Source organism: Hippoglossus stenolepis, chromosome 4, assembly GCF_022539355.2.
Source record: "Hippoglossus stenolepis isolate QCI-W04-F060 chromosome 4, HSTE1.2, whole genome shotgun sequence".
NCBI lineage: Eukaryota > Metazoa > Chordata > Actinopteri > Pleuronectiformes > Pleuronectidae > Hippoglossus > Hippoglossus stenolepis.
In genome coordinates this window covers 13272356-13297886 of record NC_061486.1, presented here as the reverse complement: position 1 = coordinate 13297886, position 25531 = coordinate 13272356, and the positions used below count along the sequence as shown (strand labels likewise).

The window sequence follows — 25531 nt, the reverse complement described above, 5'->3', positions numbered from 1 at the left end:
GTCTTTTACATGCTTGGTGCTGAGTGCTGTTGAAGCGTCACTGTGGGAGTTATTTTTCTGACAACACAGCTTGTATTGTTTTGTGCTTCTGTAATTTTGCAATAGTTCACAGCCATTTTGTCTGTGTATAACTGGTGCAGATACTGATACAGCACTCCTTTGGCCCGTAAACATTTTCATCCCTACCCACTCTCCCTGTAATCCGTCATGCATACCTAATGTCCATTTTTCCCCTCTCTCTTTTCCAGATGCAGTGTAGATTTGACTGGTGACTGGTCTGCAGCCTCTCCACTTCTCTTGTCCCTGGAGTCCGCCGGTTGGGGGGCAGATTCCTGCGTTCCCTTCCTCTCAGTCTCAACCGTTGCCTGGACAAAACCAACCGCCTGCCATTGGAGTGCACGGCTCATCCACGCCTGTGTTGCCTGGATCAGCACAGCTATGGTGCTGTCACAACGACAACGAGATGAACTGTGAGTTGCCAACACACCTTTCACAACATGTGGCTCGAATATGGAGAGATCAGTCATGATTTGTGGGTTGATGCATTGTGGTATCAGTGTTGCTTATATCATGTGACGAGAAACACCTGCTCAGCTGTAGAAAGAATGGCCGTGGATAAATAAGCTCTTCTTTTGATTTACCAAAATATATTTTACTTAATAACTCAGTAAAGTGCTTTGAGTTGTTTTGAATAGAAAAGTGATGTATGAATGCAAACCACCTTTTAATCATGTTTGTTGACATTGAATTTAAGAGGTCTTGCAGCAAACATATATTGATCATCCACCTACACTACATACTGTTTGATGAATGCAAAACAATCACAATGTGTTTTGTGACATTGCGAGAAGCTTCAAGTGCCACACTAGAGGAACAATCAGAAATCCTAAGTGTTGCACCAAGCTTCCTTGTCTTCCTCTGAGCTCACGGTCAGTCAACAGCAGATAGAAGTAATGGTATACAGATCAGAGCATGTGCTGTGAAGTGTATACATCTAGCAAGCGGGTAAAGTGAGAGAGATTATGATGGGGAGGGGGTGTAATTTGGCCCTGCTCAATCTGGGTTTGGTAATTAACCCCTGAGGCAGGAGATGGAAAGTTAAGGCATCTCAATGTGAGATACAAGGTCATGAGTGGGAGTTAACATGATCTTGTTGAGCTTTTCCCCTCCATGAAAGAAGCATGCCTAAAACTTTATAATTTATCTGTGCACTGTCTGAGAAATGCATCAGTGCTCACATGATGAAGCTCTTTAACATTCAGTGCACTGTTCCTGTGTTTTTAGATTAGCACTGTGGGAGGGGACTGTTGGTATGGAGAGGTCCATTGGAATGCTAATCTTTCATGCTATTTGCCATTCAGAGGAAGCTGCCAGCCCCCCCCCCCCACAAGTCTCTGGCCCCATAGTTTACAGGAAGCTGGTGTTGGACACTTGAGTCACATTCAAGCATCTGTTGCATTCCACCTCTCATTGAGTTAGTTAGCATGAAGTGTCCTTAAGACCTTGTTCAGACCTAGTATTCACACATTGAGTGATCTGATCTCAAGTGGTCAGGTGTAAACACACCAAAGACACACTGAAGAAAACTGATCACAGACTTGGACCACATTAGAAGGTGTTTGGGGCACATTTGGCATCACATGCAAATGCATCCTGGGCCACATTGAAGGACCGCCTACTCAGCTGAAGTCCCACAGTGTTAATGAACTGACATTTTGTGTTTCCCATACATTTTTATATTATTTGTGGCCACTGATGCAAATACTAACACTGACCACTGGATTATTATTTTTTTTAATGAGAATTTGTATTTCATTGTAGAGCTGCGTGCTGCATTTATTTTTCATTGGGCCCCCTTCTTTCTTTGTGGTTCAACATCAGAGCGATGTTGGCATTTGATTTTTATTACTTGGAAAGTAAAGGAGGTTGTCATCATTAACGTCATATTACGCAGTATAACTCAAAAACTACTGAAATGTTTTCCATAAAAGTGATGGGGCATGATCCAAGGAAGAATCCATATGATTTACTAGTGGATCCAGGTTTTTTTCCCCCCACTTAAACATGGTGAGATAGGGCCTTAGCCATGGCAAAGATATGCTCCCTCCAAGTGCCCTTCGAGTTTATCTATATATTTTATTAATTATATACTTGAAAATGGTTTTTCCTTGTTTTTATTGTCTGAAAAGGGAACTAGCCTGTCCCTAAACCGATGCTATTTTGTCAGCACCACAGTCAGATGCTGTAGCTGTTAAAGCATCTTCATAACAGCTCTATTTTTATGTACATAGCGAATGAAAAGCACATTTGTGTTTCTTTCCTGGGTCAGGGGACTCGTCCCCGCCGGTGTGCATTATAAATAGACACAGAGCACAAACTATCAGCTCCCCCTGAAAGACCTGGAGGCAGCCGTGTGCAGATTGGTCCTTGCTTTTGAACATTATCTTTGCTTTACAAAGAAAATCCCCTCAGCCTCCTCCATGTCTTAGGCTACAAGCTTGCTCATGTGATTTTGTCCCTTTTCCATTGCCCCCTGGCTGTGAATGTGATGGATCAAAAGATTAGATGTCGAGACCTCGGCCATTCAGAGGACATAAAGGTGACCTAAACAAGCTATGATGAAAGCTGTTTGAATTCACTCAGTCAAAGCCATGACATGATGAGGTTAGAGTGGTTAAGAGCATCTGTTTCATTCGTATGTATTTACTAGTCTTATAATATTCCTTCACACTCAAATAAGCGGAATTATGTAAAGCTTGAACTTCAGCTTCTTTTGTAATGTCACGTTGTTCTCCTGACTTTTTTATATTTCCCAGCGATCCAAATAGAGATTCTTTAAAAGTTGGTTATGGATTATGATGAACAACGGAGGAAGTGAAATTGGTCCACGGAAATTATTGAATGCAAAGCAGTAGCTGCTGATACACTTTGAGGCTAATTCTTGAAAAACAATGTATTTGTCCACAAAAATTTAAAGCTCATTGTTTTTATTTATTTACACAAGGCTATAAAGATCCTATTATCGTGGTTACAACTCAGGCTGTATGATTTGAATAAAAGCTCATACCAAATAGAGGATTAGGTAATGTCCTGTCCAGATAATGATACATATCATTACTCGTTGATCTTGATTTAGTTTCTTCTTAAATCAGTTGGCGTCCAACATAACTTTTTGCAGCTGTCATTGAGATCATCAGTTTACATTTTTAAGGTCAGAATTGTGGTTTAAAGGCCATCTCTATGTGTAGTAGCAATGTAGTGGTTGGCTGTGACTGGTGTCTTCTCAGGGGTGGGGGTTGCATGCAGATGCAATTTGTTTGTATTAGGTCTGCATGACATGAGAAAAATCTGTGATGAGCGACAACATTTTTCAGTATTGTGATGATGATATGACTTGCGATACATGAATAACTACTGAAATGTACAGTCACACTTCTAAGTCTTCCGCAGCCATTGTGTGTCTGATGGTACCTGACGGCTAGCTGGGTCTCGTGGTGTGAATGCATGGCATCCAGGGCTCCATCTGATAAGGCAAATGTGCCCATGTCGAGTGTATGAATTAAGGGTTTTCCTTGCGTTTCTGGCTTAATAAGTTTCCAATAATGAGACGTTGTGGCTTTTCTCATCAGGGTGCAGCCATATAATGTGATCCTTATCTCATCTTATCAATAAAGCACACCTTATCCAGGTCTTTATTGATGTTCTTATTGGTTCTTGTTATTTTTATTAGGAATACAAATTTGAACAGGATTACAAAAAACAAATAGTCTCTTGAGCAAATATTGTGTCTCTGTGTCAAAAGCTTGTTGAACAGGTGGTGTGATAAAGGACTCTCACTGACTTTAAATGCAATCATAAATGCAATGGTTATGATTGCATTTAAAGTGCTACAAGCACAATTATTGTGACCTAGAGTAAAACGTCCACTTCTCCCTGGTCCTCTTTTTGCCTTTGTGCTTTCCACTGTCATCGTGTTTCAGATGTGTTTATTGTACATGTTAAAATTGTGATTATGATTAAAATATAATTTATCTGTTGATGCTACATTTTGTTGCATGTTTTTGTCCCAGAATCTCTGCATTTGTACTCAGTGTACTAAACTTGCCTGGGTGCAACTGCAGGGGGTCTATTGGCAATACAGATTTGATTTTGCCTCGGGACTAACACAGATGGACTGGCATTGTTACAGAGTGAGTCCTGGACCCATCATCCCATATCAATCATTCCACATTCTTTGGGAAGATGAGTAACCCACTGGATGTTTAAAACCAAAAATGTTGCACTTTTTATGTTCTATTACAATTAGAAAAAAAGCCCTTAGAACCTAAATATTCAGTTCACAATTATGCATGCATGCTGAAGATATGAAGAGGCTGCAAATCCTCTCTTTTCAAATAACTGAAAAGATAAAAAATATTCTCATTACTTTTCTGTTGTGCAGTTTGAGATCGTCAGTTTTCTGTCGTATGTTTCATCACGACGATAAAATCTCTCAAATCCATCATGTCAAAAATGTGTCCTTCTCATTTGCAGCACCGTCCACAATAGAATTACTGCTACCAGAGATATTTAAAAAGATTACTACCTCAGGAGAAATGATTTAGAAATAAAATCCTGTCTGGGATAGGAAGTCTAGTCTCGAATCTGTGCGCCGTCTCTCTGTTATCCTTTGTTTTTATAAGCTTAAATTACATGAACATTGGACATGTTGGTGTATAGACCAGACAGCTGGTTTTTCTGCCCCATGCTGATTTTTGAAGACACACGGCACATTCTCCATAATGAGGAATAGTAGGTGAATAGCCTGATAGTGAATGGACTTTACTCTCCTGTGGATCTCAGATGGAGGAAGATTCCCTCTTTAAAGGTTTCTTTGGGATTAAGAGATGATCCCTACTGCAGCGCTCTTAATTTATATGGAAGCAGAGACTTCTTTTCCTCCACAGCCTACCTGTTTCACATTGAAAGAGGCTTTGTGATACATGAAAGTTGGGAATCAAGTAAAGAACAGAAACTTCCATAGATAAACCATGTTTTCTCTTTAAAATGATTGTGATTAATTATATGGTTAAAATTGGTGGTCATTGCCTTTAGGTGTCAAGCTTGATGTCTCACTTACGAAGACCTGGGGCTCCTCATCAGTCAAGAAAAATAAATAGTGAATTGGTTAAACTTTTCACTGACATCCAGCGGAAGCAGGGCAATTATGCAATCCTGTCATGATTTTTGTGGAATGTCTTTGGTAACAAGTTCTCCCTCAGACTTTATCAGCTGTTTAGTACTCAGCTGTTCAGACGGAGAAATACGCTGAATGTACTGAATTTGTCCCTTGTTATTTTCACATTGATTAATTAAACCTAGTGTTGTGTTTTTTGCTCAATGTAAAAAAGAGATTGTTTGTAATGACTTGACTCTCTGGTATTTCTCATACTGTTGATGTGCTACTTCATCAGTTGCTTTGTTGGACTGAGTTGTAGTACTGAGATCTTGTTGTTCTTTCAGTTGTCAAGCTGGGAAAAATGCTCCTATGATTTTTGAGGCTTTTCATCAATTCTCCCAAAATTTGTGCTTTGGCTAAATTGCAGAGCTTTTGATGATACAATACTAAAAAAGACCTCCTGCCTTTTAGCTCTTGAAATGAGAGCTGAAAGACTTACGTGGGAGTGTTGCTTTTGTTCACACATGATGCATGACAAAAATATCAGTGTAAAGCTGCATGTCTGTTTTAGTCCTGAAATGGAGTTCCATACTTTGCCATTTTAGCACAGTCTTTACCTGAGGATCAGCATAAAGGAACATGAAATTAGATGTAGTATTTTTCTTTAGCAGAGTTGCCATGAGTACATATACTCAGCAGTGACAGTGGTTATGTCACCACACAGCAATGGCCTGTTGTCCCTGGTGTTTGCTCAGTGATTATCATTTTAGAGAACAACCTCTGGTGCAGCCTTTGTAAGCTTTTGTAGGACAGGCGGGGCCAACAGGAAATCTTAAGCCTCATTTAGAGGAGGTAGTACACTTGTTTTCAAACGCAACATGTCTAAGGGTGTGACCAACCTGCTCACAAAAAACTGTTGACAGTGATGCATGCTTATACTGATATGACTTGAAATGATGTAGAGGAAGGTGCATTTTATATGTGCTTAGGGATCTTTCAGAGTTCATACATAAGATGCTTCCTATAAAACATTCATCAGTGGTATTGAAAGATTGAACGGGTCTATACATTGTCAGCTCTATAAAATACTCCTGTAAGGTTTTTACCAGTTGACAAATATACGGCGCAGGTCAGCGGCCTGGCCAGACAAGCAAAATTGCTCTTCAGCTCAGATTAATTAGAGAGAGTCTGTTGCTGATGGGAGTGCTGTAGTCCCGTGTGCTTTATTCCTCTGCTGTCTCTGCTGTGTAAATAATGTGTCCTCAGTTAAAAGAACCATAATCTGTGCCTTAACAAGAGCGTTTACTGGCTTAGTCATGTCTGCTCAGTTAGTTAATACATCTATTTTTGGGGGGCATTAACGTATATATGAACCTCCAATATTCAGACCTGGGCAACCACACATTTCGCTATGACGTGTATTGTTTTGTTTGTTTTTTAAAGATACTGGACATGACTGCTTTGTGATGTTATTATTCCAACATTTTCTATGATAAAGGATTGTACAATCTTAAAAAAAAGTACAAAACCCCCTCCATTAATCAGTACTCCAACAATTTGTAGTAGCCCTATAGTTGTTTGTGTCAGCATTTATCAGAAAACTGAGGTAGCTAGCCTGTCTCTCTCTTTTTTTACTATTATCTTCACAAGAATTGCCTTTGTTAACTAGGGTTGTAACAGATGATTTTTTTTCACATCAGTTTGCAGTTTGTTGTCATAGAACATCCTACTGGAGAGCAAGTACGACCCATTCAACTTGTAATCTTAACATTCACTTTTATTCTTTAAGCTGTACCATATTAAAAACCTGTAATAAAAATTGTAAACATGGGTTAGACGGGTTATTTCAACAATCCAGTGGCCATTGAAACAGAATAACTTAGGTTCAGTTTATCATGCTATAACTGCATTAGGAGCACTTTTAAACATATCTGACCACATTTACCAAAAAGTAGGGAAGTCTGATAGTGGGTGGATGCTCAGTAAGTTACTCATCTCCACAATGATGTGAAAGTATATGATCATAGAGTAGGAACTGGCAGGACGTGATGCAGACATGCTGGATGTGTGACTCACCTCTCTTCTCAGAACGATGAGGTCATTCATACCTCCCTGTGCTCGACCTCGTCTCTCTGTGTCACTCCATCAAGGGATTATTGTTGAGGTCTGACCAACCACAGCACTGATTTAACCCATGTGAGACCCTCCTACAAGATATCTTGCACCTCATAACATGAGTATGATTTTAAGTGAAGCAGAAGCATTGAAGCAGACTGCGTTTACCACTCTCCCTCTCTTCTCTCTGTCCTCTGTCCATGTAGTCACCCTGCCCTCTTTCTCACTATCTACCCATCTCATCATCTAGCTTTGGGCTACTGGTAACCATGGAAACCAGCCGGTTTGCTCTTTCTCTGTCGGCATTGATACACATCTCCCTCTTTTCCACTGTCTTCCTCTCATTTCCTCACAGTATTTGAGGGCTCCACCACGTATTGAAAACTGCCTTACCCTCGCACATCCACTGTAAAGTGGGGTTCAGTAGGAGTGGTGGATCCTCTGTGTTGATATTGAGGACTACTCTTTTGAGTGCAAATTGTCCATTTTGACTTATTTAAAATTTTGGCCTGTTTGATTGACTTTGCTTTGTGGTTATTTTCCATTATTAACGAATCTACTACTATATATTTTTTTTATTGTGTTGGAGTTGGGGTGAATCATTTAGTCCAGGGTTGGGGAATGTCCGTATGCAGCCTGCAAGATTGTTTGATACGGCCCGCGAGGCAATTCATAAAATAATTTTTGGGACAATATAACGTCCAACATAATATGTTATCGTGACAGGCCTACATTAATATTTTTCAAAATGCACAAAGTTAGAGATTTCTTTGCACAGTTATTCATATCCAAGCAAAATTGGTAATGTATGTATTTAAACATGTAGTATTATTTAGTAGTTTAAAAACCCACAAGATATTCAGCACAAAATGTATCTAAATTGTTGAGTAAAAGTTTTTAATTTTTTAATCAACTAATTGTTGCTGCTTTAAATGGCTAAATAACTTGGTTGTAAACATTATGCAAGAACACTTAAAAACCCCTGAATCTGCATAAATAAAGTGCTACTGAAAATAAATTGCTCCAGCTGCCACTGCTGCAGGTGAACCCTTTTGAGCTCTCATTACATTAGTTCCTAATTTAACAAAGTTTTTCATTTCACAATCAACACCAACTTATGTCAATTATGAGTTAGACAACTAAGTAGTAACATTTCAGACTGTGGGGCATGTAGGTGTTTTGGATCTCTGTTTGTCTTCCTGATACTCAGGTGCTCTGGTAAAGGTTGTTGGTTTGGGTCATGCAGATCTACTGACACACCCACACCACATCAAACTTTCTGCCTCATTTGTTTCAGACAGGCTAGCCCACCTCAGCCCTCCCCACTAGTTTTGTAGATGTCCAGCAGGCACGCTGTCAGAGAAGCAGATAACCTCTTACTAACCTTGAGCTGTAATAAGGTCTGCTTGTGTTGTCACTGGGCTTCAGGTGGGCAGACGGAGACGGGGGTTTCAGTGCTCAACGCTGACCAAAAGGGCACAGGGGGCACAGGCTGGGCTGACAGATTGTACCCCCCACCCCCTTCATATTGGCACCTCAAAGCACTGCTGCCTGACAGCTTGTCTAGCGTCTCCTGGCATTAATGGTGGGGATCGCTGTGCACACACACGGGAGGGCTGGAATCAGGGAAATATTGTACTACTATTAAAGGAAAATTGCATTTATATCAGACATTCATGAATTCAGTGTCTGTGTTTGTGTTCCTTTAGTCATGTTTTTGTATTTTTAAGTCAGTTATTGCCAAGTCTGGTATTCAGTAGAGAAAACCAAAGGTGCGAAGATGAACAAAATTCGGTCCTGGAGAAAAAAGGTGTTCAGAAGAGTTGTTTTTAAAATAAATACTTTACTGCCAATTGCTTATTCAAATTAAGTTTAACTGTGAGATAATGTGTTTGTTAGGTGTTGATGTGTATTGTAAGTGTGTGAAGTTTTCTAATAGAAAAATCAGGAGACAAAACAGGAAGTGAAGGTATTGTCCTCTGTTCTTGCCTTCAGCTCTGACTGTCTGGTCTATTGTCTGTCCTATCGAAACATCTCAGCAGAAATTGAAAGTATAAGGACAGTGACACAACACTGCTGCCATCCCCACAATCTTTAGTGTTGGCTTTCTGCAAGGTCAAGTGTCTTTTGCATGTGTTTGTCTGCAAATGGATGCCTGAGAAGGAGACAAACTGGACCATCAGCCAGTCGTTCCTTCAGTTAACAGACGATTATCCTGCTACCCAATGATTTGTCTCTGTCTGTGTGTATGTTGGTGATGGTAGCATGTACAATGAATCTCATTTTGCCCATATCTACACCATAGGGAGTCATCCCTTACTATAATTTGCTCGCAGCAACAAGATCTCGTGTGTGTGTGTGGGGGTGTGGGTGTGTGTGGGTGTGGTTACAGATAGACTGATTTTATGCATGCAGAGCATTTTAATTATGTGGCTTAAAGCGTTAAAACATTCTGAATGTGTGAAAAACATGTTAAAATTACATCTGTCTGACACGTTTCCTGAACATGCTAATTTGTGTCTTTGTTTCACAGCGTTGAATACAACTTCAGTCTTCACCTCGTTTCTCTCGTGCCAGTTAAACAACTATCACGTCTGCTAATCAGGAGAACTAATTACGGGTTCCCTTTGTCTGTTTCAGAAATCGAGCGATAGCCGATTATCTACGTTCCAATGGATATGAAGAGGCATATTCCACTTTCAAGAAGGAGGCGGAATTAGATAATGTGAGTAGATTAATGGTGGACACGTACATCCTCACCGTCAATCAGACCAATTTATACCAACAATATGCCTTGATTTCCACTAAATTTCTCATTTGAGTCAATATGTTCACAAGTGTGACTGGGAGCACCTGCCCCCAATTATGGTGGTGTTTTCCATTACGCTTTAAGCTGTGCTACTGTTTCCCTGCTTATCTTTGCTTTCTGATAAAATTACACTTTGCTGTATTTGAATATGGTTAAGATACACTGTATTAGGTATAGATGTACCTAATAAATAGGTACAGATGTACCTAATAAAGTGGACAGTGAGTGTACCTCAGTGATATCATTTTACTGTGAAATGTTCTTCATATTCTACTCCCCACATGTAAGTAAAATATTGTCCTCAATAATAAAGATATAGTTGAATCTACTTGAGAAAAAAATTATTCTCTCACTGTTAATCCAATATAGATGTGAACAGCTACCATCATTCTTTAAAATGGAAGTCTGCACTTACACCTCCTAATCATTGTATTTTGAAACTTGATATACCCTATAACAAAGCCAAATTGTGAATGGAAATCTCATTTTCTACCCTCCCTCTCTGCAGCGCCTCTTCTTTCACCTTGCCTTCACGTGACACCCCACCCCCCTCAATGCTCTAGTTTTAAATTGCCCTGTGGAAGAATATATACATACCTGCTTGCACACACAGATTTATTTAACACTGCTGATAGGCTGGCAGGCTGCAGTGAAGCCTGGCACTTGCCATTTTGTGTGTCCTTGTCTCGTGTTTCTGTCCTTCTGTGTGTGTTGGTGTAATGGGCATAGTGTCTAGGCAGATGGTAGATTAGATGACGGCAGACTTGTTCAAACTGGGTTTCCCCATTCTCTTTCTACTCTATTTGCCTCAGTTCATGTCTTTGTCTTTTCATACCCCTCATGTTATAGTCGAAGGAATCACCTCTTGTTGTTTATAGGCATCCAGGTCGAGCTAGTTGTGAAATTGGAGTGAAAACACAAATTTTCTACCTCACTGACACTCATGGCTTTCTGTCAATGGGGATTTTTGATGCTTTCATAGTTATTAATAGCCTCAAAGCATGGGCACACACACACGGTACCATCATAACATTTATATCGGTTATATATTTTTTGAATAAAGTGAAATTTCATTTAATTTGAGTGTTTTTACCTTTTTTAATTTAATCACATCTAGGGAAAAGGTCCTTTTTTATTTTTCATCTAAAAACTGTTCCAGGAAGAGAAACACTACACTCTTTTACGATGTATTTATGTCAGTTGAGCTCATTGTAATCACCATTTTATTCCTCTTTTTTTAATGCAAGTTATTTATGGTGTCATTGCATATACATCTAATGCAATTACAGAAGATGGTATGTGTGAGATGATGATGATGATGATAATAATAATAATAATAATAATAATAATAATAAACAACTCCAATAATAGAAATATCAATCTGTGTGCATAGGGGGCGTAACAATTCTGGAACAGTGATACATCCAATAAATTTTCCAATTTGGACAGCTGGAAACCATCAAATTTCTTTATTTTTTTCTATCGATTGATTTTCAAAATCCAGTACTTTTTTTCTGAACAAATAATTTATAAGTCATCTTAGCGTTGCAGCTCCGTGTGTAATATTAGATTGTTGTTTAACGAATGCAATTTGAGTCTGTCACTGAAGGCTCTTGGAAATGGTGATGGTTGTATTTGACTGTTTTCCTTTATAGCAAACTGTTAATAAATCAAGAAAATAATTGGTAGCTGAATTGAAAATCAAAATAATGGTTAGCCGAAGCCTCAGCATTAATTTGAGTTTGAATGTAGTGACAGAGTAGACATCCCTCCACATTGTTTTGTTTGTTTCTTGGCAGTAAGATTCAAACTGTGAGTGCCATGAGGTCCGTTACGTAAAAGTTAGCAGCCAGCTTGTGGTATTATCCTGCAGGCTTCTGTCTGCCAGGACTGCCACAAGTTAACTTCCACTGCTGCCTCTGGTACTGTGTGTGTGGCTGTAAGCTGCCTAAGTCTTCCTTGTCTGCAGAAGATTAGCCTGTGTGAGAGGGATTAGGACTAGGGTGTGTATTTATGTGTGTGTGTTAGTGGCGTGTATGTATGTGTGTGTGTCCTACACTAGGTTGGCGGTGTCTGGTAGTCAGGGTTGGCTTGTGACTGGTGTGTAAATAATTCCCTGTTCGTTCTTACTAGAGCCAAAGACTTCAACATGCCACCCCAGCTGGCCCCCCTCCCACGGGTCTCACAGATTATGCTGAGCCCACAACTTTGATTGGCTTTCTTTGCATGTTTGCTGATATTTTAACAACCCCCCACTCTTTTCTCCACAGAATGAAGAGTTGGATAAGAAGTATGCTGGCCTTTTGGAAAAGAAATGGACCTCAGTCATCAGATTACAAAAGAAGGTTTGTGGGGCCTTTTCCTCCTCAAAGAATGGTTGTGGGAATTATAGTCTTGTGAATGGTTCACAACATTACTGCTGAATCCACTGTAGGAAATGTACCATGGAAAGCATTAACTCGACTGTTTTAACCAAAAGTATTACACATTAACAGACGCAAGCAAACTTAACCCCTTTATTTCCTCCACGGTACAATGTAAAATGTTCATCTTATTTTCTGCCCCTACGCTGCTAACTCATACCTGTTGGCTCTGGGCAGGTGATGGAGCTTGAATCCAAACTGAATGAAGCTAAAGAGGAGATCACCCTGGGAGGACCCGTCAGTCAGAAGCGTGACCCCAAAGAGTGGATCCCACGCCCACCAGAAAGGTATGCGCTGAGTGGGCACCGCAGTCCGGTCACCCGCGTCATCTTCCACCCAGTCTTCAGTGTCATGGTGTCGGCTTCAGAGGACGCCACAATAAAGGTCAGTGCTGGTTAGACAATGACAATTTATTCATTTATTTAGATTGTGTCTTAAATGATATTTGCTGCTGAGGGGCTGCAGGTTTCCTAAACAAAGCTGCAGTTGGTGATTTGACTCAGGTTTTTCCTCTGGGATTGAATATGTGCAATCACTGGTGTATTCAGAAATAAAACCTGCTGGACTGTGCTCCTTTGCACATGATAAGATAACCCTGGTCTGTTCTGTGTGTCTGTTAATGTTTGTTTCCATTTCATAACCATGTACTGTGTGTACTTTGTGTACACTTCAAGGATTCCAAAGTCACAGTAGAAAATGGAAACTTGATGATAACCCTCAATGAAGAGCTTCAAACCTTTCAGTATTCCAGGGATAAAAAGCAGCTGCCATCCTTATGTTACTTCTTGGGTTTTAGGATATTATTCACTGTACACATGTATTTACTCATTGGAAGCATCATTATAAAGAAATTAAATTGTGTTTGGTAGTGATTAAAGAATTAGTATAATATTACACTTTGTGCTTTGCTGTGCTGTACCTTGCTTTAGACTAATTCATACTCGAGTCAATACTGACAGCAGATTTGTTATTAATGGTAATAACAATAATATTGGTATCAAGCTGAGATCACAGAGGCTGTCATGTGTTGCAGAGCTGGTTGTAGAATTAATGTATTCATTAAGTAAAGCATTTAACTGGTGAGAACATAAAATTGATGTTGATGAAACGTGTGGTAGGCAGGTTTGAGTACTGCACTTGGTCATATGACATTGTCACTAATGTATATTGCACAGTATATCTTGAGTGTTTTTGGATTCAAAAAATAATATATTTAAATCCAGTTAACCTAATTTGCTGAGAGACAATTTTTGAATAGTATTTGTAAAATTCAATTTTTCAGTCTATGATGCCTTCCACTCCCAGTTCACACAGAAAGTACAGGTGTGGCTCAGCACCAATTATATTTAGTATGCACATTTTTTAATTGGAGATGTTTTGACTAAGCAGGTATTTATACTTGAGAAAAGTCAAACATAAGATTGCACTTGCATTATTATTTCAAATATAGATTTATCAGCTGTCTGATTTCAGAGCTTCCTGCAGGAGACGACTGCAGGCTGCACTGTCAGTGTTTGTGTTCACACCCCCTCCTCACGTTACAATACTAAGATTCAGTTAAATATTTTCTAATTTAGTGCTAGCTTGGTGGCAGCTTGTGCTCATTCTGTTGAATGCTGCCCCTCTCTCCTCCTCCTCCTGTCCATCTATGAAGCTTCACTCTTCCAGACACGCCCTGATCTACACAAACATGTCTCTGTTATCTCTGTTTCCTTAGATTTTAACTCCATGGTCTGTCTCAGGGCTATATTTGCGCCAGCGTCCCTCCCTTGCCCTGCTGTACAATGCCAATACTCTGCTGAGCTGTTTGTCCTCCATATATTATTCATCAGACAATAAGAGACACTTGTTCATCTCCTCCTCTGCTACACCCACACAGCAGGGATTCCTCTCTATGTTTTGGCATCATCTTCCTCTTCCAACCTCACACCTCCCCTCCTCCCTCTGCACCCCACCCACCCAGCACACCGCCTCATTAATCTTCCACTTAAAGCTTCAGCTGCCCCACCATGACTACCTACCATCAGAGACATCCATCCCTCAGCAGGAGGAGGCAGGCATGGGCCCAAATTTAAAATTCAGCCCTGCTTTCTTGCACCTCGCTCCTAGCTGGCTCGTCTCTCTGTGGCCTGGCCTAACTCCCCCTGTGTCCCACTTTTTCTCCTCCTGAGCAGCTCTGTTAAATTTTTAACTGGGGAGTCGACCTTGTGCTCTTTATGCTGAAAAGCACAGACTTAGAAGCTCATCCGCTTTCCACCTCATGGCAGTGCCTGATATTCAGACTAAAAGCCATTTCATGTCGTTCAGTCAGTCTGACTTTGTGTTCATGCCACCTCTTTTGTTTTTTCCTTTTTTTTATTGATAGGAAAGGTTGCTTTGTTTGCCCTAAACAATCAGTGGCAATTGGCACATTCACCCTGTTACAGAAGCTGCAGCAGCGAATAGTCAAAAGCTGATATGGTTAATTTATTTTACGACCAGTCAATCAGCATAAAATTAATCCATTTGACAAAATATTAATTGTTTTAGACATTTTCTATGCAAAAACGTTTTCTGGTCCCAGCTTCTAAAATGTAAAGTTTTTTCTTCGTCATATGCCATTAAATTGAATGTCAATAAAACAACCTTAAGCCATCTGGCTCTGAGAAAGTATGAATGACATTTCACTATTTTTAATAGAGTAAACAAGTCAGATTTATCAATACAGAAAATAACTGTTAGTTGTATCCAAAGTGACTGTTTGTTTTACTTTTGGCCATTGAATGAACACGATCCAAGGCATTTCCCCCTGAGATTGTCTGGAAAAGATACTTAAATAATATCCTGAGGAGAAGAAAATCATCAGTGTTGGGTTACAGGTAGTTAATTGATGATGGTTGGGGTAGAGGCTGCTATTGTACACTGTTCACGTGTAGACTGTTAGACCAGGTGTAGCTCAGAACACATAAACTGCATTGATCTTCTCTTGGATAAATCCCTGTACACACACATCACCATCTGCACTGTCTGTAGCTTCCTTGGGGGGGCAGGCAGAAGGACCAGGGGGAGGGAGGAGAGGGTGGGGTTCTCATGTCACCGTCTGCTCAAAATCTCCCACTCCTCGAGATGGACCACGAAGGGTTTATCCCTCCATGACAAACAGTCTGCTTGAAAGCTAGAGAGATGCAGAAGCTTTCTCAGGCTATAAATCTGAATTATTACAGTTCACTCCGTTTTCTGTCTTTACTGCAACTGGCTTCACTGTACTCAGCATAATGAACTGTCTCATGGCTTTTATCAGTTCTAACTATATATATCTTGGAACATGCATCCCTGCCATAAGTGCCATTAGCATCAGTAATGCATCATGGATTCCCTAATTCAATATGTAAAAAGAGTGTGTGAGGCCTGTGTGAGCTCTGAAGACAAAGGTAATGGTGTTTTTAATGCCGACAGTGTTGGTCAATGTGAGCACTGAAATGTGACTTCTTCCTTGAGCAGCCTGCTTCTGTCTCCTCAGTTTGTTTTGGCTTCAGGGTTGCGCAGCTGACACATTACCTAACTTGGAGTCACAGATGATCTGACACTCTGGGCTTTGCTGGGTTCTGGAAAAGGATTAATTTAAAAATTAAGAGCACACTCTAGTCAGTGACATACAGACTGTGGTTAGTGAAAAACTGGTCAGTTCCTCTTAAGATAATACGTGAATGTTTCTCTTCTCCAGGTTTGGGACTATGAAACAGGAGACTTTGAACGCACACTGAAAGGCCACACAGATTCGGTGCAGGACATCTCTTTTGACCTGACAGGAAAACTGCTAGCATCCTGCTCTGCTGACATGACTATCAAGCTTTGGGATTTTCAAGGCTTTGAATGCATCAGGACCATGCACGGTAAGAAGATAAAAATGTTACATTTTTCAATAAATTCAAATGACTTTTATTTCTCGTCATCATGGACATTTTCTGGTATGTTTTCCACGTCATTGCTGTGTAAATGTAGCATGTGACTGTAGGCAGGGCTCAGGTGGTGTAAATACTGTTCATTATCACATTTGATTCTGCTTATAAGCCTCAATCTGCTCCAATTCACTGCACCCTATGCTCAGATATCATGGCCAGCTCTGACAAATGGACTGCTTTATCATGTGTCTCGCTCCACAGTATACTCCCTACAGGCGCTTTGACCCATCACTGCTTAAAATCTAATCATTTACAGTCATTTAAATGGTGAAGAATTGGCTCAGGTTTTTGATGAGCCTATTTATATTCTTTTTCTCCTCCACCATTGGTCATGCCATCAATGAAAGCATCCTGGGGCAGACATTTCCCTCTTTTACATCCTAATTTTCAAATGTATGATGGCAACATATTCTACATCTGCCCTCAGGCCTTGCTGATGTTCGGCACCCCAGTATGAATAATTTTTATTTCCTTTTTGAAACTGAGAGATGTCCCCCCCCATACTAACAAGCCAACAGCAGCCTAAACAGTATGAGTCTTCTGCACATGTAGGTCCCCCCCCACAAAGTGCTGCTGTGTCTTAATCACTAATGTCTGACTGTGAAGCAGACGTGAATGAATAGCAATGAATTAAATGAGCCTACTTAAATAATAAAAATGGCCCTGTAATTTTTGTTTAATTCTAGCTGGAGTTGTAAATCCTGCTTTTTGTAGAGATTTACCTGGTTCTCTGTTGTAAATGAGGGAGTAGGCTGCTGGCACACATCCTCAAACAGATGAGCTGCATTCACACAGAAAAAAAACATGTAAATGCAGAGATCATTGTCTGAAACCTTTGATTTAACCGTGCCCGTTGTCTTCATTTGTACCCCACCGTTTCCCCTCCATCCTTCTCTTTACCTCATCTCAATTCACTTCTAATTCATCTACTCAGCCTTTTCTTGTTTTTTATTTACTCCTCCTTTTTTATATCTGAAAAAAATGAACCGGGCCAACTTGTGAAGTAGATTAGTGCCGATTTGGACAGCAGTTTAATTATCCTCTTCAGCACCAGATAGCCGTTATTATAGCTTGATGGCATTTGCACACACACACACACACACACACACACACACACACACACACACACACACAGAGAGTTAAGCTGGCCTTTTAGCGTATACTTACTGTTGTCTTCTTCTGTTTAGCAGCTTAAATATGGCCCAGCGCCTGGTAATTAACCATCTCTTATTCTCCGTGGAACAGCATAGACCTCAGTAACTTGGCTGCCTAAATTGTCATTTAATTGGCTAATTACAACCAAACCCATCGTTTTTGGAGCTGTTGGTGGCCAAATATGTTAAGAAAAAGTGTTGCTGAATTTTGAGTATGATTTCTAGATAAAGTAAAGAAGAGGAGACTAAAGAGATGAAGTGTTTCCGTCTGAAATTATACAATTACATCTAATCTAGCTTGAAATGGGCTTGTGTTGCTCAGTGTTTATAATTGTCTAAGATCTTATTTTGTCTTTTCTGTTTTTCAGGACATGACCACAATGTTTCGTCTGTAGCCATCATGCCCAATGGAGATCACATTGTTTCTGCCTCGAGGGACAAAACCATAAAAATGTGGGAGGTGGCAACTGGGTACGCAGAATCCCAAAACACCCTTTAACCATCCTTGAAAACCACTGTTTTTTTTCTTAAGGTTGATGTTGTGACTCATGAATCACATCTACTCTGACAACTGGATGAACTTATTTTATTGTTATGTGCTTGTTAGATACTGTGTGAAGACCTTCACAGGCCACAGAGAGTGGGTCCGTATGGTGCGGCCAAACCAGGACGGCACACTGATCGCCAGCTGTTCAAATGACCAGACAGTGCGTGTTTGGGTTGTGGCTTCGAAAGACTGCAAGGCTGAACTGCGTGAGCACGAACACGTGGTGGAGTGCATCTCCTGGGCACCAGAGAGCGCCCACCCCACCATCCAAGAAGCCACAGGCTCTGAGGTAGAGAACCGCTCAGACCTTTACTAATTTCTCCTAATTTTTCTCAGGTCTGGAAGGTTTCAGGGGCGTTGCACTGTAGTGTTCAGCGCAAGGACTTTTTCCCCTATCTTTCCTGATTGACCCAGTAGCTCATATGTCAACTCACCTTATGTTTGGTATATGAGCAGTATAAGCAGTGTTGTAACTGTCTGATGAGAAATTGGTCAAACTAGAAACATATTTTCAAGACTGGCCCAAATGACTAGTGAACAAGAGGAGCAATCAAGCAATCATTACTGTGCAACTATCTCACACACTGAGCATGGTGATGGCGCTTATATGTATCCTGGAGTGAAACTAAATCTCACAAGTAAACAAATTGTCAATAAATCACTGATATCAACAATTCTAAAGCCGCAGATATGCTTGATGTATTGGTCATTGCGCGCGCCAACTGTGACATTGACATGATGGCTTTCCCTTTCATACTCACCCTTGAGGCACTTGATTCAGTCTAGTCTTCTCCTAAATGATAGATGTCACAAACAGACATAAACAGAACAGTCATCGGCTTCTTTCCTCCAGGAGCACCCTGGGCTTGTGCACACTTTTGCTTTGACAAAGCCGTCATGTTTTTTAATTCCAGTTTCCTGCAGAATGCCACCTCAATCTCCCTCCAGGAGCCATCTGGGAATATCTCTGCTCCCTCAGGTGTCATACAGATGTTTGTAAAGGTGGACGTGTTTGCAGACAACACCACGCAGAAATTATGCCAGTTCTGATGCGCAAAGACAGGAACAACGAACATAAACCAAGCTTAAGCCACTCAGGTCATTTAAAGAATAATTCGGATCAACTCCGGATCTCCATTGGTTGAAGATTAAAAAATTAACACATACCCATACATATGAAGGGTACAATGATGGCGTGTGGATATAACCAGTAAAGTCAGTTTTGAGTCTGTGTTTGGATGTTTCATTTGTCGCTGATGCTGCTCTTCAGAGACCTTGCACCTTTTATGTGAAATAATCACACCTCTTCAAGGCAAACAAAGCTATTTGATGTGTTTGCTCATTCACTCTGGATTTCTCAGTGTCAGATGATGCAGAATGTGTCCCTCTACATGCGTAACCATGTCAGTTGGTCTTATACGTCACTGCTCCAACAGCCATGTGAATAAACCGACTCAAATGAGGTGCGTGTGTGTGTGCACACACAAAAGCGAATATCTGCATGGCCTTAAGTCAACCCACGCTCCCTCGTCATGCCTTGTGACTTTGTGTGTCCAATTGTAGCTTTATCAGATTAAAACAATATTTCCCTTGTAGCAGTTACCCTGTTCTAACCTGTGTAAAGCTGCAACAAACTGTTTTCTTTGTTATTAATTAGTCTTATTTGCCTTTTCTTGGAACACAAAAAGACACACCTGATAATTGGGATGAATCAATGCATTTAATATTCTTTACGCAAAAACATTAATGCCTTAAATATCACTTCCAGTTTTATGGACTGAACAATGCAGACCTTAAGAGATTGCTGTTGTCTTACAGATGTTTGGATGTGCGTTTGTCCTATTTGTCAATAACATTATACACTCACAGTCACTCTAACGTGTTTTATTTGGGCTGTTCTGCTGGTCAGTGTGTTGTGCTACAAGCTCCTTGACCTTTCTGGTTATCGCCTTGAGGCACCTGCCAGCCTGTTTGAACACACTCTCCACTGGTGCAGTTAAATGAGTGATTCCAGTGTGGCAGACAGAGCTTGTAAACATATTTTATTGTGTTTACAGAATTTGTGGTTAACGTAGCAGTTTATGAGTTTACTCCCCAGTAGTGTCGAGAGGATTAAAACCTGATTGACCATTCATTTTTCATCATTATTGACTTTTATTTTTTTCCACTCTTTGTGCCCAACCAGACCAAGAAGAGTGGTAAGCCAGGCCCCTTCCTGCTGTCTGGCTCCAGAGACAAAACCATCAAGATGTGGGATGTCAGCATTGGCATGTGCCTTATGACACTGGTGAGGACCATCTTAAGCTAATATACTTTTTTGTTTGTATTTATATAAATTCATGAGTGAGATGAATTGGCTTAGACCTGGTGTCTTGAGCAGCATCTGTCCGTGTCACAGGTCGGCCATGACAACTGGGTGCGAGGGATCATCTTCCACCCTGGAGGCAAGTTCATTGTGACCTGTGCAGACGACAAGACCTTAAGGATCTGGGACTACAAGAACAAGCGCTGCATGAAAACCCTGTGTGCCCACGAACACTTTGTTACCTCTCTGGGTAAGCAGCTCTTCACTTCACTCCCCCAAAACAAAGGTTTCATCCTTGTTATTGTTTGACCAGTCAGTCTCTTGAGGTGCAAGGAAATCTCTTTGTTTAGAGAGAGGTTCAGTATCTTCTCCAGCGTCGGTGTGTTGAGTGTCCTGAGGGTTCCTGGCAGCAGGGGGGTAAGAGGGAGACGAGCGCTCCAGGATTTTCCCTCTTCCCCCTTCATGTATCTGCAGCTTTTCCGCACATCAAGGCTGGAGAACTCTCTTGAAGAGGAGATCATTGTGAGCTATTGAAGTGATGAGCAGGTTCTGTTTTTCACTCGAGTACAGTGTTGGCTGGTCAAATATATTTTGACCCATTTTAACAGTTTATTTTTATTTTTGTATTAGTCCAGAATCAAAGTCATGATACTGAAAAGCTGGCTGTGTCGCGTAAAGGCCACAGTTGCCAAACTACTACCTGTCCATAGATTATTTATAAATCTATCTTTATTTTTGTCTATCCTAAATCCACTCTTGTGCCTCTCTGAGTTCCAGTCAGAGGCCTGTTAATTATTGCAGTGGAAATGGGTTGGCAGCAGTCGTGTTGCATAAATCTTTCAGTGATTCTCGGCACAAGCAGAGTTTATTTCCTCTCTCGTACTTCGTTTTGATTATCTTTTTTGTTTTCTTCTGCAGATTTCCACAAGGCTGCTCCCTATGTTGTCACTGGGAGCGTAGATCAAACATTAAAAGTGTGGGAGTGCCGCTGATCTGGACCTCGGAGGATTGGACCACCACCCTAATTACCCAGGCGCTCCTCTGGATCCCATCTTCCCTCCTGCCATCCCACCTACCCCTTTCATCCCAACACCCCCCTCCCCCCACCCCCTCATCTAAAATTAAGTCTCACCCGCACATCTTCATCTCCTCCGGCTGCACTTACCCCCATGGTTATTTACCCATCGCGCTCTCTGGTCCAATAACTTTTGTCCTTCTTTGTAAATTATTCCTGGATGTAGATCAAGCTATTAAATGTTACACAAAAAAGTATTCTTGCATGGTAATCCAAAATTGTATACTGTAAATTTACATAACGTTGTCTAGAAGTACCATAGGTTTAACACGGGGCTGGCCGTCTGTCACGCAGCCTTACCGACCAACCGAAGGCAGATGTTTTTGACTGGGTGTAAAATGTAGGGCACTAAAAACCAATAATTTAAGAAATGACAGTGTCTTTATGTGTAAGATTTATTTTTGTCTATTTTTTTATTTAGGATTTTTTTCTGTTATTTCTCTCCTTCACTGTCGTAGTCTGTTGGTGCCTAGCTTGGTGAAACTTTCGAGAGATAAGGCAGGAGAAGCATATATGACGCGATAAGATGCGATTGTTTGTGGGGCTTTGTTATTGAAATAATCTGTAGCTTTATAACGTCACTTCTCAAGTGTGCATACCATTTCTCTTCATGTGGAACTAGGTAATATTTTATTGGCTGTATATACGAATGTTTCAAACTGTTGTCGTTGGACCTTGGGGGTTTAAAAACAGCTTTGTACTCTTGTCATGTTGGCACATGAACCACTGCTAGGCTTTAGATAAATGATCCCGTTCAATGAATCTGCAGTAAAGAATAAAAAGTTGAAACGTTGCAGAGCGGCTTTGTGAAAAACCCAAAGTTTTTTACAAGCAGCCCGATGTAGCAAGCATGTTTGTTTGGCTTTCGCTGTTAGTGAGCACCTTGGGTCACAGCAGCAGTTAGGGGATTACACCTATTTAATCTCTAGCACTTGATAAAGACCTTGGGTGTGTCTCCCTCCACCAGACGATTTCCTGTGACCTTGCATGTCAGACTTTTGACAGACAGACTAAACACTCTGTCCACTACTAGTCTCCTGACCAGTCAGTCTTGGTTGAGATTGATGTACCATAGGAATTAGGTAAAGTCAGAAGATGCTCAGTCGACCCATGATGCATCTGAAAGCCACTAACAGAAGCCTCATGTGAAACAGCCCTGCTAAAGATTTAACTAAAGGCATGATGAGGAGTCAAAGTAAGGCCCCCTGGGTTTGATATCTGGGATGTGCAAAGATCTCTTAATTTTAGGGGTGAAATTTAAGTTCTGCATAATAAAAATGGTTTTGAGTGGAAAAAACAGTTTTCTGTGAAAATATGAATTGTAAATTTAGCTTGTTATAGAGAGATTTGGCAATTTTGTATTATCGCACTAAAGGATGAAGTGGATGGGAATGAAGGATTGGTGAGGAAGAGCTAGCAGCGGATGAGCTCTGTTGAGGCTATTTTGTTCATCAGAGGGGTCTGATGTAGAGGTTGCGGTTTTATCGGACTGACTCCTTGCTGAAAAAAGGTGGAGAAACTCCTGCATTAGATAAAAGAGGAGAATGATGAAGCCTGAGCGACGAAGATCTCTGCAGACAAACCCCACAGACAACCTCAACAATCTTTTGAGTGGCATTCCTCAAAGGTTTGACTTTTGAAGCCGTGACTGTAAAATGAAAGACTGTAAAATGAGCGTAAACCAGGCCGTGCTGTAGAAACGACCATTCCACTCCCCGCTGGAAGACAAAAACAATGAACCATCATGCTTGTGACTGTTGCTGGCGCGGTGATTCATTAATCTTGCACATCCCTGTTTTCACTAAGTCTTTGGTCCTTTTTAATAATGATCAAAGACGACATTAAAATTGAATGATGTTGATAAATGCATAAACCTATAATTTCTGATTAGCCTTTTCATTCCAATTCAGTTCTTGGCTAATAAAGAATTCCACTGCTTAACTGATCTTAGCTTATTTGCCAAGTGTTCTTCTTCCTGTGTGTGCTGGACGCGGTGATCTGCTGCTCAAGCTCCTACTAGTGGCTACTGTGAGCCTACTGTGACCTGTTGATGTAGCACTGCTGCATGTAAACCTGCACCAGCAGCAGAGCCGTCAGAACACTGAGCGTTCACAAAGACTCAATTCTGCTATTCACAGACCAATTTGATTGAATATTGATGTGAGAAAAGGTCTGTATTTAAAGTAGTTTGACATTTTGGGAAATAACTTGTTTGCTTTTTATGCAGAGATTTGGATGAGAATATTACATTTCAAAGTCGAGAAGAGAATTAAATATTGTACATTTTTTGAAAATCTAAATTTGTGGACTGACAGAGTTAACAAAACAGAGGTGTAATGCTGCATTCAGGCACTGTCAGCAAAATGGGAGGAATAAACACGTTTTTTTTATGACTCATCACTCCCAACTGTTTAACCCTAGTGCTGGTATTACCCTTGTATTTAGAGCATGTGTTGATAACACATGTATTTAGTAGTTTGTTGTAAAATTAGATGAATGGATTGTATCAACCAGCAGCAGCATCATTTGCAGCCACTCTGCCAACAGTTTGTTGACGTGTTAGTTATTTTTTTATCAAGGTGGAAATAATCGTTGTCAGAAATCACCTATATCTTTGACCAATGATTACAAGGCTGATGGGAATGTTTCCATTCTTCCACTCAAGCTGAAAATGAATTTCTAAACGATGAAATGTGAATGCAGCATGTGTTGACTAACTTTCTGGAGTCCCCCTGGTTGCCTGGCAACTGCTATCTTCCATTGGCTAGAGTCAGGCTATTCGTCTGATTCCAGTTATGCTAAGCTAAGCTAACCATCTACAAGCATCTATCTTCTCATCTAAAACTATGTAATATAGTGAATTCAACCTTTTTTCCCAAACTGTCAGACTCCTCCGGTAACATCACTGAGTGTGTATGAGTTCAGACAGCTCTGTTCCCTGGTCGTAGAAAGGCTGGTCGTGTTGTGTGTGATGCAAACTGATGAAGGTTCACCACCTCCATCTTCTGTAAATGCAATGGGATTGTGGCAGACTAGGATGTTCCTAAGGAGAAACCCTCTCCTTCAGGGAATATTACTGATGTCTCCCTTTGATATGTGCCCCCTCCTCCGCCCCTGACCCTTACAAAGGTTTTTATTTAGTTTTATTTTATTTTCTACAAGCTGTTTTCTGAGTGGAGAATCAGCTGTTTTTTGTAGTCCTATTTGACATGGCTAATGAAGATGCCAGTGTGTTCAATGTTCTAGCTGAAGCCAAAAAAATGGAGATGTGTCAGAACAATCTGGTTTAAAAAATGACGCTCGTCTCCTCAGGATCACGCTATGACATGCCAGACCGTAAAATGTAAATTTAAAGGAATAAAATCTTCCCTTCTTTGGTTTTATTGAAGGAAGGTGTTTAATCGAAGGTCAGGATGATGTGTGTCCTGATTCTTTTGTAAGAAAAAGTAGATAAAAAGCAGCGGCTGGTGTTTGTACACCAGTGTGTGCCCTGTTGAAGAAAATCCCCCTTTGCCATTTGCAGGTCCCAAGCAATCCCTGTGCTGCTCTGGTTTTGGTGTATGAAGGGACTGACAGACAGGCCGTGACTGTCTGGAGGTCATTTCCTGCTGCCTCAGGTCCACCTGTCCTCTGTAACCTGCCTGTGAACCACATGTGAGGGCTTCAGACTGCACAACAAGCTCCGACAGCAGAGCTCGTGATGTTTTCGCCACTATGGTCTCACTCTTCACTCAGCAAACTGTCAACAATATACCTGGATGTCATTATTGTTTGCAATATAATAAAAGAAGTAAAATCTGCATCTGTGTGTCCTGCTCATTTGTAGTGAGCTGTCGGGGGTTTAACTGAAGAGAGGTGCATTTATAACATTACATTTGGAGAAATTTAAATTAAATTAAAATTTTCCATCTGAGATACAGATCATCGTAGGTTGTGCCGATAAATAAAAATAATGTAAAAAGTAAGATAACTTATACAATGAATAATCAAATATATGATGAACA

At 40.6% G+C, this 25531-nt stretch overlaps 1 protein-coding gene across 1 annotated transcript; it reads left to right on the top strand.

Moving 5' to 3' along the window:
• Positions 1-438: 438 nt before the first annotated feature.
• pafah1b1a (platelet-activating factor acetylhydrolase 1b, regulatory subunit 1a) lies at positions 439-25327 on the top strand. Its single transcript, XM_035155118.2, has 10 exons — positions 439-470; positions 9914-9998; positions 12353-12427; positions 12683-12889; positions 16209-16377; positions 17969-18071; positions 18208-18436; positions 20333-20434; positions 20546-20702; positions 21371-25327. The coding sequence occupies exons 1-10, from the start codon at positions 439-441 to the stop codon at positions 21442-21444; spliced, it is 1233 nt and encodes a 410-aa protein (XP_035011009.1). The 3' UTR covers positions 21445-25327.
• Positions 25328-25531: the final 204 nt, after the last annotated feature.